Source organism: Belonocnema kinseyi, chromosome 2 (assembly GCF_010883055.1).
Source record: "Belonocnema kinseyi isolate 2016_QV_RU_SX_M_011 chromosome 2, B_treatae_v1, whole genome shotgun sequence".
NCBI lineage: Eukaryota > Metazoa > Arthropoda > Insecta > Hymenoptera > Cynipidae > Belonocnema > Belonocnema kinseyi.
In genome coordinates this window covers 135,335,922-135,350,342 of record NC_046658.1, presented here as the reverse complement: position 1 = coordinate 135,350,342, position 14,421 = coordinate 135,335,922, and the positions used below count along the sequence as shown (strand labels likewise).

Below are 14,421 nucleotides of genomic sequence, written 5' to 3'. Positions count from 1 at the left end.
ATCACTCTTCCGAATTTGGTACTTTTTCCGTATCTCCTTTCCAACTTACCTCGGATAATCGAGGTTCCACTCTATTTCTATAACCTTACCAATAAATTATTTTAAAAAAAAGTCACATAGTTACTTGAACCTTATTATTCTTGCTGAAGAATTCAACTAATTTGGCGAATAATTTATTATTTTAGTTTAAAATTGGTCTGCTTTGTTTAAAATTTACCTATTTTGTAAAAAAAATTTTTTTTTGAAAATTCTTTTTTTATTTTTAAATTCTTTCCTCTTTCCATTAAAAATTGAAGTATTCTAGTTTGAAATTTAACTATTTTGTTGCAAGTTCATTTTTTAGTAGAAAATTAATTTTTTAAAAATTAAAATTCATATTTTTGGTTAAAAATTCAACCATTTGATTGAAAATTAACCTCTTTCGTTAAAAATGATTTTTTTGTTAATTTAGAATTTATCTATTTTGTTTGTTACACTTTTTTAATTTCATTGACCGTGAAAAATGTTTGCGAACCGGGAAATGGCCGGTAATTTATTTCGTTTTTGCTATTTCATTTTTGATTGAATTTTCGTTGAAACTTGAATTTGGCATATCTGAAACTTTGAAAATCTTTTCGAATTTTTTTCGCGAGTCTTAGGAACCTTGTACAGCAGAATCTCGATTATCCGGCTTTCGATTATCCAAGGCTCCGCTTTATCCGAGGTGTATGCTGCTACGCCTAATTCTTAATGCGCGCAGTAGCTTGCAATTATAAATAAATTAATAAAGACAAATCCACATTCGTAAGTTTTTTACTTTTATTTGCTATATGCTTATGCTTATTTTTCTATTTAAAATATACCAAAAATAGATCACTCTTCCGAATTTGGTACTTTTTCCGTATCTCCTTTCCAACTTACCTCGGATAATCGAGGTTCCACTCTATTTCTATAACCTCAACCAATAAATTGTTAAAAAAAAAAAAATAGTCACGCCTACTGAAAATAATATTGCAGAATACTCGATTTAATAAGAAAGCACGACACTCTGGTGATAATAGGCGAGACCGGAAGTGGCAAAAGTACACAGATTCCGCAATTAATACTCTCCTCTGGAATTGGAGGTCGTTCAGGATGCATTGGCATCACCCAACCGAGACGAGTCGCTGCAATAACAGTGGCTCGTCGAGTTGCCCAGGAACAGGGAGAATCCAGTCCCGGTCGAAGGGTCGGATACTGCGTCCGCTTCGACGAGAAGGTCTCGCCCGAGACGAGAATCAAGTACATGACTGACGGAATGATGGTGCGCGAGGCCATGACGGACGAGATTCTCTCTAATTATTCCGTCATTATTATCGACGAGGCTCACGAGAGATCTGTCCACACGGACGTCCTCTTCGGCGTGACCAAACGAGCCCAAAGTCTCAGAAAACTCAAGAAATGTCCGCCTCTCAAGCTTCTCGTAATGTCGGCGACAATGGACGTTGGCAAATTTGCGGAATACTTTCAAGGCCAAGTGGTCTATATCGAGGGGCGCCAGCATGAAGTCGAGGTTTATCATGCCAGCAAGCGTCAGGATGATTACGTTTTTGCGGCTCTCACGACCGTCTTTCAAATTAACCGGGAGGCGCCTCCGAAGTTGGTATTTTTTATTTTATTAATCAATCGAAATTTATGAATCGCAGCGCTCGGACTCGCTTTCATGTTTTTTTAAAGGGTTTTTTAGATTGTTCAACGATTTTTTAATAGTTTAAACAAATTTCAATTGATTTTAAGGAGTTTTTGGCAATTTCAAATATTTGATATTTCTAGCTTAAAATTAATTAATTGAAAAATAAAATTAATTAAGTTAACAGTTCCACTTTGAGTGCTTTCATTTGCAGCTCAGTTTATATTACCTCAAGTGGAAAATTTTTTAGCTTCAGAGTTACACTTTTTAAATTGCATTGACCGTGAAAAATGTTTTTCTTTTTTTTTAGGGTATTCTATACTGTACAACGATTTTTGAATAGTCTAAATAAATTTTAATTGATTTTAAGGAATTTTTGACAATTTCTAGAGAATAAGAGTTAAGGGGTTTTTTAATTTTTTAATGATTTGAAATTGTTTAGTTTTTTTTTTTACAAGATTTAAAGAATTTATAAGAAGTGTTCAGTTAAAATTTTTTCAATTTTTTAAATATTTGATGTTTCTGGCTTCAAAATAATTAATTCAAAAATAAAATTAATTAAGTTAACAGTTCCACATTGAGTGCTTTCATTTGCAGCTCAGTTTATATTACCTCATGTGGAAAATTTTTTAGCTTCAGAGTTACACTTTTTTAATTTCATTGACCGTGAAGAATATTTTTCTTTTTTTTTTAAGGTTTTTTATACTGTTTAACGATTTTTGAATAGTTTAAACAAATTTCAATGGATTTTAAGGAATTTTTGACAATTTCTAGATAATAAGAGTTTAGGGGTTTTTTTAATTTTTTAAGGATTTGAAATTGTTTTTTTTCTACAAGATTTAAAGAATTTATAAAATAAAACAATAAAATTTATTAAACAATTTAAAAAAATCTTAAAAATTTGTTCTAAGAATTCGTAATAGTTTTTTTTACAAGATTCAAAGATTTTCAATAATTTAAACAAATTTTAATAAATTTTAGGAAATTTTTAACAATTTCTAGAGAATCAGATTAAAGAGATTTAAAAAATTTTAAAGGATTTAAAATCGTTCAGGGTTTTCTACAAGATTAAGATATTTTACAATAGTTTAAACAATTTTTAATGGATTTTAGAAGGTTATCAAATAATTGAAAATATTCGGGAATATTTTGGATTATTCAACGATTTTTGAAAAAAACAAAAATTTCCAGGGATTTTAGGGAATTTTATACAATTTTTAGAGAATAAGATTTTAAAAATTTGAAATATTTGAAGGTATTTTACAAGACTCGAAGAATTATCAAGAATTAAAACTTTTTAAAGAGATTTTAAAAGCGTATCAAATAATTTCCACATATCTCAATGGTTTTAAAATATTTTATAATATTCCAAGAATTTTTAAAGATAAAGAAAAATTCAAGTGATATTCAGAAATTTCAAAGAATTTCTAGAAAATAAGATTCAAGAGATTTAAATTTTGTTTGAGAATTTGGAATAGTTTATGTTTTTTTTACAGATTCAAAGATTTTTGAATAGTTTAAAAGAATTTAATGGATTTTAGGGAATTTTTAACAATTTCTGGAGAATAAGAGTTAAGGAGTTTTTACATTTTTGAAGGATTTAAAATATTTTACAAGATTCAAAGATTTTACAATAGTTTAAACAATTTTCAATGGATTTTAGAAGGTTATTAAATAATTTCAAAGTGTTCGGAACATTTTGAGTTATTTAACGAATTTTCAAGAAAAAAAATCAAACAAATTCCCATGGATTTTAGGGAATTTTATACAATTTTTAGATAATAAGATTTTTTAAATATTATATTTATATAAATATTTAGAGATTCAAAATTTTGTTAAGGATTTGGAATATTTAAGGGTATTTTACAAGATTCAAAGATTTCTCAATAGTTTAAACAAAATTTAAAAGATTTCAAATGATTTTTTAAGTTTTTAGTTATTTTACAAAATTCTAAGAATTTTCTAGTGTTTTGAACAATTTCAAGACATTTAAAAGGATATAATAAGGTATCAAAGAATTTCAAAATATTAGGAATATTTTGCGATATTTAACAAGAAAGCTAGAATTTTGAAAAAAAATTTTTAATTTTTATTGATCTTAGAGAATTTAAAAAATTTTCTACAGAATAAGATTTATGGGGTTTAAAAAATGTTAAAGGATTTGAAATATTTAAGGCTATTTTATAAGATTCACAGATTTTCCAATAGTTTAAATAAATTTCAAATGATTTTAAATATTTTAAGTTATTTTTCAAAATTCATTTCAAGAGATTAAAAAAAATTTCAGTGGATTTTAAAATGCTATCAAATAATTTCTATAGATCTCAAAGGATTAAAAATATTTTTTATTCTTTTGCCAGATTTCAAGAGTTATTAAAAGATAAAAAGAGGGATTTTAAGAAATTAAAAAAAAATCTGGGGAATAAGATTTAAGAAATTTAAAAAATTTCCAATTATTTAAAATATGCCAGAGTATTGTTTACCATTCCAAATATTTGCAAGCGATTATTATAATTGCATGTGATTTTAAAAGGATTTCAAACAATTACAAAATATTTTGAGGAATTTTAAAAAAATTTTCAAGGAATTAAAAAATTTCAAGAGATATGAAAGGATTTGAAATATTCTACAGTATTTTTATAAAATTTCAAATTGATTTGAAATATTTGTGGATATTTAACAAGATTCCAAAATTTTTTAATAAAGTAGAAAAATATCAAGAAATTGTAAAAGAACATTCGAAAATTTCGACGGATTTTCAAGGATTTAATACATTTTTGCATACTTAATAATAATTTAATTTCAATGGATTTTAGGGAATTTCAAAAAATTTTCTAGAGAACAAGATTTGAGGAATTTTAAAAGTGTATCAAAATATTAAAAATATATTTTTTAGTATTTTACAAGATTTTAAGAATTTTTAAGAGATTAACAAAATTCAAGGATTTTTAGGGAATTTTTAATAATTCCTAGAGAATAAGATTAATAAAGAGATTTAAAAAATTTTAAAGGATTTAAAAGGGTTTAAGATTTTCTGCAAGATGCAAAGATTTTTCAATAGTTTAAACAAATTTTCAAGAGATTTCAAATTATTTGAAATATTTTAAGGTATTTTACAAATTTCAAAATTGTTTCAATAGTTTAAAAGAATATAATGGAATATAGGAAATTTTTAACAATTTCTAGTGAACAAGATTCAAGATATTTACATTTTTTTAAAGGATTTGAAATATTTGACGCTATTTTACAAGATTTAAAGATTTTTTAACAGTATAACAAATTTTCCAATGATTTTAAATATTTTAAGTTATCTTTCAAGATTCCTAGAATTCCATCAAGAAATCTTAATAAATTTTCACGAATTTAAGAATATTTTGTGATATGTAATCAGCTGGCAAGAATTTTCAAGAAATTACACAAATTTACACGGTATTTTAGAAAAATTTTAAAAACATTTAAAGAATAAAATTCAAGAGATTTTTCAAATTTGAAAGGATTTGAGGCCATTTGACATGATTCAACGATTTCTCAATAATTTAAACAAATTTTAATAGATTTCAAACGATTTTAAATATTTTAAGGTATTTTACAAATTTTTAAAGATTTTTCAATAGTCTATACAAAAGTTTCCAAAGATTTAGAATTATTTTTAATATTTTTAGATATTTTACAAGATTTCAAGAAATTTCCAGCTATCTGAACAATTTCAAGGGATTTAAAAGGGCAACAAGAAAGCTAGAATTTTGAAGAAATAAAAAAAAACTTCATGGGATTTTAGGGAATTTTTAACAATTTCTAGAGAATAAGATTAAGGAGACTTTAAAAATTTTAAAGGATTTAAAATAGTTTAGGGTTTTCTACAAGATTCAAAAATTGTACAGTAGTTTAAACAAATTTTAATAGATTTCAAATTATTTTAAATATATTAAGGTATTTTACAAGTTTCAAAAAAATTTTTAACTGAATTAAATTTTTCAAGTTAAAATTTCATTTCTCGGATGAGAATTTTATTATCTTACAAAAATATGTTGTGTTTTTTTGTTAAAAATTAATTCTGAAGTATATACTGAAATTTTCAGATGACATTTTTTTTAAAATTTTTCTTTTTGATAATTATTCTTTTTGTCTGAGAATTTATTTATTTCTGTTGAAAACTCAAACATTTTATTGCAACTCCTTTTTTTTTTGCTAACAGGTATCATGTTTTTAACTGAAAATTAAACCATTCCATTTTTCGTTAAAAATATATCTTTTTAATTTCAAACTGCAACTAAGATTTCATTTTTTTTTACATTTAAAATTAAAATTTTTTTAATTTAATATTTTTTAATGGATTTGCAGTAGTTTAGGTTTTTTTTTACAAGATTCAAAGATTTTACAATGGTTTAAAAAAGATTTAATATATTTCAAACTATTTTTAATATTTTAGGGTATTTCACCAAATTTGAAGAATTTTCAAGAGATTAAAAAATTGAAATCGATTTTAAAAGACTCAAATAATTTCTATAGATCTCAAAGCGTTTAAAATATTTTATAGTTTTCTACAATATTTCAAGAATTTTCAAAAGATAAAAAGAGGGATTTAAACAAAATTAAACAAATTAAAATTCCGGGGAATAAGATTTAAGAAATTTAAAACACTTTCAATTATTTAAAATATGCCAAAGTATTTTTCACAATTCCAAATATTTGCATGCGTTTAATATAATTGCATGTGATTTTAAAAAGATTTCCAAACAATTACAAAATATTTTGAGGAATTTTACAACAATTTTCGAGGAATTAAAAAAATTGTAATGAATTTTAAAAGGGGATGACATAATTAACATAAATTTTAAAGGATTAAAAATATTTTTTAGTATTTTTCAAGATTCCAAGAATTTTCCAGATATTTAACAAGATTCCCAGAATTTTTAAAAAATGATAAAAATGTATTGGATTTTAGAAAGTTAGAATGAATTTCTAGAATACAAGATTTAAGGAATTTTAAAAGTGTATCAAAGTATTAAATATATTTTTTATTATTTTACAAGATTCCAAGATTTTTCAATAGTTTAAACAAATTTTAATAGACTTTAAATGATTTTTAAAGTTTTTGGTTATTTTACAAGATTCCAAGAATTTTGAAGAAATTAAAAAAATTCTAAGGGATTGTAGAGACTTTTAAACACTTCTAAAGAATATGATTTAAGAGATTTTTAAAATTTTTTAAATGTTTTTAAGTATTTGAGGCTATTTTAAAAGATTCATACAATTTTTCAGAAATAAAAAAATTTGTTTAAAAGGTTTTTAATGAATTTCAAATCGATTAAAAATATTTGTGGGTATTTTTTTCAATATTCTCTTCTTTCACAGTTTTCAATATTCTTCACTATTCTCAAGAAAAAAAAATTTAACAAAATTCCGAGAATTTTCAATAAATTAGAAAAATTTGAAGTAATTTTAAAAGGATTTAAAAATATTTCAATCGATTTTCAAGAATTTAATACATTTTTGGGTATTTTAAAAAATTCCAAGAATTCTCGAAATATGGCAAAAAATTGTAATGGATTTTAGGAAATTTCAAAAAATTCTAGAGAAAAAAATTCAAGAAATTAAAAAAATGTATCGTCAAATTATTTTTATTCATTTCGTATCAAATAATTTCAATGGATTTCAAAGAATAAAAAATATTTAAAAATATTTTTAAAAAAACAATTTGTTTTAGTAAATTTTAACAAATTGTTAGAGAACAAGATTTAAGGAAAAAGGATATCAAAGGATTTCAAAATATTAGGAATATCTTGGAATATTTAACAAGATTACGAGAATTTTCAAGAAAATTAAAGAACTTGCAAATTAAAAAAATTGCAAGGGATTTTAGAGAATTTTAAACACTTTTAGAGAATAAGATTAAAAGAATTTAAAATTTTTTAATGGATTTAAAATAATTTCAAATAGTGCGGAATATTTTGGATTATTCAACGATTTTTCAAGAAAAAGAAAAAAAATTCCAGGGTTTTTAGGGAATTTTATACAATTTTTAGAGAATAAGATTTTAAAGATTTAAATTTTTTTAAATATTTGAAGGTATTTTACAAGACTCGAAGAATTTCCACAGATCTCAATGATTTTAAAATATTTTATAATATTCCAAGGATTTTCAAACATAAAAAAAATTAAGGGATTTTAGGGAATTATTTATAATTTCTAGAGAATAATATTCAACAGATTTTAAAGAGTTTTAATTATTTTAAAATATTTTACAAGATTCAAAGATATTTAAGAGATTTAAAAAAAAATGGGTTTTAAAATTTTGCAATGAATTTCTAATAGATTTGAAATGTATGTGGGTATTTTTTTCAATATTCAACATTCTTTAGTATTTTCAATAAAAATTAAAATTATTTAAAAGATTCCAAAAATTTGCAATAAATTAGAAAAATGTAAAGAGATTTTAAAAGGATATTAGAAGATTTTAATGGATTTTCAAGAATTTTAACAGGAAGAACAAAATTTCAATGCATTTTAGGGAATTTAGAAAAAATTTCGAAAGAAAATTCACAGAATTTTATATAAATTTCAAAGAATTTCTAGAGAGTAAGATTTCAGAACATTTTTTAAAGTTCAAAGTTTAAAATATTTTGAGTATTTTTCAAGATTCTCAGAATTTTCAAACAATTAATAAAATTTCAAGGAATTTTAAAAGAATTTCAATTGATTAAAAATATTTTGAGGTATTTTACAAGGTTTCAAGAATTTTCATAAGCTTAAAAAAATGTAATGGATTTTCGGGAATTTTTTTAACAATTTCGAGAGAAGAGGATCCAAGACATTAAAAAAAAATTCAAAGGATTTGAAATATTTTAAGGTATTTTACAAGATTCAAAGAATGTTCAATCAATTATAAAATTTTTGAGGAGATTGTAAAATAGTATTAAAAGATTTCAATGGATTTTTAAGGAATTAATTCCAAGAATTTTTAAAAGATGAAAAAATTTTTTATGGATTTTAGAAAATTTGAACGAATTTCTGGAAAAAAAAGATTGAAGGAATTTTAAAAGTGCATCAAAAAATTTCAAATAATTTCAAAATATTAGGAATATTTTGGGATATTTAACAAGATAGCGAGAATTTTCAAGAAATTAAAAAAATTTCAGGGGATTTTAGAGAATTTGAAACACATTTATAGAATAAGATTTTAAAAGTTTGAAATATTTCAAATCCCATTTTAAAATCTCTCGAAAATTCTTTGAATTTTGTAAAAAAGCCTCAAATATTTTAAATCCTTTCGAATTAAAAAAAAAAATCTTATTCAAAAGATGAAAAAAATGCAATGGATTTTAGGAAATTAGAAAAAAATTTCTAGAGAACAATATTTAAAAAGGTTTAAAAGTGTGGCATCAAAGGATTATAATTCATTTGAAAGAATTAGGAATATTTGGTGGTATTTAACCAAATTTGAGGAATTTTCATGGAATTAAACAAATTGAAACGTTTTTAGAGAATTTTAAACAATTTTTATAGAATAAGATTAAGGTGATTTTAAAAGTTTTAGAATATTTTACAAGATTCAAAGAATTTTCAGGAAATTAAAAAAAAAATTTAATGGAGTTTAAAGGCATTTCAATGAATTAAAAACATTTTGAAGTATTTAACAAGATTTCAAGAATTTTCAAGAGATTACAGAAATTTTATGGGATTTTAAAGAATTTTAAACACTTTTAAATAATAAGATTTCAGAGATTTAGGAAATATAAAAGGATTTGAAATATTTTAAGGTATTTGACAAGATTCAAAGATTTTTCAATGATATAAACAAATTTCAAAAAATTTCAAATGATTTAAAATATTTTTCAAGATTCCAAGAATTTCATCAAAGAATTTTAATAAATATCCACAAATTTAAGAATATTTTGTGATATGTAACCAGATAGAAAGAATTTTAAAGAAATCAAAAAATTTTAAGGGATTTTAGAGAATTTTAAACACATTTAGAAAATAAGATTTAAGGAACTTTTAGAATTTTAAAGGATTTAAAATAGTTTCGGGTTTTTTACAAGATTCCAAGAATTTATAAGAGATTTAAACTATTTTTTATGTATTTTAGAAGGGTATCAAATAATTTCAAAGAGTTCGGTATATTTTGGATGATTTAACGATTTTTTAGGAAAAAAAATCCTAGTGATTTTAAGGAGTTTTATGCAATTTTTAAAGAATAAGATTTAAAAAAATTGAAATATTTTATATCTAAAGGGTTTTAAAATATTTTATAATATTCCAAGAATTTTTAAAGATAAAAAAAAATTCAAGGGATTTTCAGAAATTTCAAAGAATTTCTAGAGAATAAGATTCAAGAGATTAAAAATTTTTTTAATGGTCTGAAATTTTTAAAGGATAGCAAGAATTTTTAAGAAATTAAAAAAATTCTAAGGGATTTTAGAGAATTTTAAACACTTTGAAGCGATTAAAAATATTTCAAGGGGTTTTAGTGAATTTTAAAGAATTTCTAGAGAACAAGATTTAAGGGATTTTAAAGTTTTCAAATGAATTTAGAATCGATTTGAAATACTTGGGAGTATTTAACAAGATTCCAAGAATTTTTAATAATGTAGAAAAATATCAAGAAATTTTAAGGATTTTCAAGGATTTAATACATTTTTGGATATTTAATAATAATTGAATTTAACTAAAATGGATTTTAGAAAATTTCAACAACAAAAAAATCTAGAGAACAAGATTTGCAAGAATATTCAAGAAATTAAACAAAATTTAATGGATTTTATCTCAAAGGCTTTAAAATATTTTTTAGTGTTTTACAATTTTTCAAGAATCTTCCAAAGATAAAAAAAAGGGATTTCAAGCAGTTAAAAAAAAATTCTGGATAATAAGAGTTAAGAAATTTAGTAAATTTCACAGTATTTGCAAGAATTTACAATCGATTAAAAAAAATTTCAAGGGATTTTAAAATATTCAAACGATGAAATATTTTAGCGCATTTTACAAGATACGAAGAATTTTTAAGAGCCTTAAAGAACTTCAAGGGATGATAGATAATTTCAAAAAATTTCTAAAGAATAAAATTTTAAAAATTGTCTTCATCTTTGTGAACATCTTTAATCAGACTTTAACTAATTTCATTTTATATCAAAATATGTATTTTCATCTAAAAATGATGAATCTTGGACTGAAAAAAATTCATTTTACAACCAAGAAGATTTAAATTCTACCAAAAAGATGAATTTTTAAACAAAAAAAGATAATTTTTTAATCTAAAATTCAGCAGTTACAGTTTCAGTTAAAAAAATGAATTTTGAAAGAAAAAAAAATATTTTCTACCAAAATACTTGATTTTATAAACCCAGGCAATGAATTTTTAACTTAAAAATAATAAATTTAAATAAGAGATAATAAAGTTTCAAACATAAATTCAGTATTTACAGTTGGACTTGTAGGAAATTAATTCTGAACAGAAAAAGAAAAGACTTTTTACTAAAATAGTTGCATTTTTTATCCGAAATTATGAATTTTAAACTAAAATGATGAATCTCGAACTGAAAAAAATTAAAATTCCAACCAAAAAGATTGATTTTTTTACCGATTGGATGCATTTTTAACATAATAAGTAATTTTTAACTAAATAAATGAGTTTTCAAACATGAACATTATTTTTTCAATCAAAAGTTCAGGGGTTACAATTTAATTGAAAATAAATTAATTTTCAATTAAAAAGAAAAGAATTTTTAATGAAATAGTTCAATTTTCTACCAAAAAGATGAATTTTTAAATTAAAAAAGATAATTTTTTAATCGAAAATTCAGGAGTTACATTTTTTAGCAACAAAAAAATAGCACCAAAATAATTAAATTTTTTAACCGAAAATATGAATTCCTAAACCAGAATATGAATTTTTACCTAAAATGATGAATCTTTATCTAAAAAAAAAAAAAAAAAATTCCCCCCAAGAAGTTTAATTTTCTATAAAAAAAAAGATGAATTTTCAACACAGTGCATCATTTTTCGACTAACTAGATGAATTTTCAACAAAAATAAAAGCATTTGTACCAAAATAGTTAAATTTTTCAACCTAAAATATGAACTTTTAACTTAAATAATTATTGTTTTAACAAAATTGTTTTCAACAAAATACTTGAATCTTTTAATTAAAAAAGACATTTTCAAAAAAAATAGTTGAATTTCGAAATAAAAAAGATCAATTTTCAACAAAAAATTTAAGTAATTTTTTAAAAGGTTGTTTAATGTTAAACCAAAAAAATTATTTTCTATCAAAGAGACTAATTTTCAAAGAAATATATAATTTTTCAATTAATTATATGAAATTGGAAATAAAAAAGATAATTTTTCCACCGAAAACAAAGGATTTGTAGAAAAATACTTGAATCTTTTAAGCCCAAATATGAATTTTTAACTGAAATAAGCTTTAAAGAACTTCCAAGGATGATAAATAATTTCAAAAAATTTCTAAAGAATAAAATATTTTAAATTGTCTTTATCTTTGCGAACATCTTTAATCAGACTTGAACTAATTTAATTTTATGTAATTTATTTTTATGATTGATGTTTTAAGTTTATTTGAAAATATTTGTTAAATTTCGAAATCAAAAATTAATTAAATTTGTTTAAATAAAGCTTGAAAATCCGTATGAGTTGATGCTAAAGAACAGGAAAATTCGAGTTTTCCAATATTTTTCTAAAATCGATGGCACTATTGAGACAATTTTTTTGAATATTTGAAAAAAAAGTCCTGGCCCTGGAATTGAAAGTTGTGACACGATTTCTTTTCAGCGAAGACATTATTGTATTTTTGACCGGTCAAGAGGAGATAGAAAATGCTGTGATGCTTTGTCGAGGTGCTTCTAAATTGGCAGAAGGAAAAGGATATCCAAGTTTAAAGGTTTTTCCTCTTTATTCAGCATTGTCAGCACATCAGCAGATGGAGGCTTTTAAGCCATCTCCGCCGGGAATGCGCAAAGTAGTTCTATCAACTAATATCGCAGAAACTTCTGTCACTATAGCTGGTATGTATTTTTTTATTTTATTTTTTATTTTTACAGAAATGGTACCTAAAATGCTTTAAATTTCGGACCAAACATTTTCTTTAAATCGTTAAAAAAATGTATTTATTTATTTCAATCAAAATATTTAATAAAATAAAAGAATTTTTTTATCAAAAATAAGAATTCGAAACGAAGATGATTAATTTTTTTTTTACCAAAAAGTTGAATTTTCAACTAGACTTATGTATCTTTAACCAAAAAATAAATTTTTAACAAAGTGTTTAACTTTGAATTAAAAAAGATGAATTCTGAAAATTTCTACGAAAAAATTATTTTATTTTTATAAAAAAACAGTTGAATTTCACAAACTTAGTAATAGATAATTATTATAATTAATGTAATTACTAAACATTAATATATATTATTATTATTAATATAAATTTCAATAATGCACATACAATTTGAACTTGAAAAAATAATCTTCTGCCAAAAAAGATTTTTTGGAAAATACATGCGTTTTCATTAAAAAAATTTGGGAATTTTCACCAAAATAGTTTAAGTTTCAACAAAAATGATGAATTTCGGACTGAAAAAAGCTTCTTTGAATCAGGGATTCGAACGAAATTAAGGGCCATTTTTGGATATTTGCCAATTATTTCGTTAAATTTAAAAGAATTTGATTAAAAACTAAGCTTGGTCTAAAAAGTTATAAAAACATAATGAGTCTACGAAGACACAATGTCAAAATTATACGTTAATCGTATTTTATATAAAAAAAGAACGAAAAGGAACGTAACAATGTGCCTCTATAGCTGCATTATTTTTTAGTGACTTTTCATACTTAGCATTATTTTCACGCAAATTATATAGAACTTTAAGAAATAATTGGAAAATATCTGAAAATGCCTCTTAATTTCGTTCGAATCTCTGCTTTCAACCAAGAAAATGAATTTGCTACAAAAAAAAAGACATATTGATTTCAAATCGTAGATTTCAAATTATTTATGTCTTACAGTCCAGTCGTAAATAAAAAATAAATATGAGTCAAAAAACATGTTCTTCGAAACTCAGATATTTATTTAATAGAAAAAACTCCTTTTAAACTTCCTTACGTTTCGGTACACATGCGTACCTTTTTCAAAGGTTATTAAATCTGTGTTGATGATGGTTTAAAATAGTCAAACAGATAAAATTTCAGTCAAAAAACAAAACATTTCAATCAATTGTTTAAAAAAATTAATTAAAATTTAGTCATTTAGAAGTCTCAACAAATACTGAGGCTTCAATCGATTCGACAATCGATTAGATCGATTAGATCGATTCGACAATCGATTAGATCGATTAGACAATCGATTAGATCGATTAGACGATTGAAGTCTCAGTATTTTTTGAGACTTCTAAATGACTAAATTTTAATTAATTTTTTTAAAGAAATTGATTTAAATGTTTTGTTTTTTTGACTGAAAAAGAGATATGACGGAATGATAAAAATGCGTTGCAGGAATACGGCATGTTATTGATACGGGCGTGGTGAAAGCAAGAACCCATCATCCAACGACCGGATTCGATATGCTGAGGGTGGAGAAAATATCGAAAGCCCAGGCTCGACAGAGGACGGGCCGGGCCGGTCGACTCTCTTCCGGCTATTGTTACCGCACCTACACCAAAAGTGAATTCGAGTCTCTGGAGGAGATGCCGGTTCCCGAGATTTTGAGGTGTTCTCTCGTCGGCGTCGCTCTGCAGTTGCTCGCCATCGGCATCGATATCACGACTTTC

The 14,421-nt window shown here is 23.6% G+C and overlaps 1 protein-coding gene across 1 annotated transcript in view; it reads left to right on the top strand.

Moving 5' to 3' along the window:
• LOC117182994 (ATP-dependent RNA helicase DHX33) overlaps positions 1-14,421 on the top strand; it is a 39,449-nt gene that overhangs the window by 6,718 nt on the left and 18,310 nt on the right. The window contains exons 2-4 of the mRNA XM_033376122.1: positions 997-1,617; positions 12,434-12,666; positions 14,147-14,419. Coding sequence (XP_033232013.1) covers positions 997-1,617; positions 12,434-12,666; positions 14,147-14,419 — 1,127 coding nt within the window. The remainder of the gene's footprint in view (positions 1-996; positions 1,618-12,433; positions 12,667-14,146; positions 14,420-14,421) is intronic.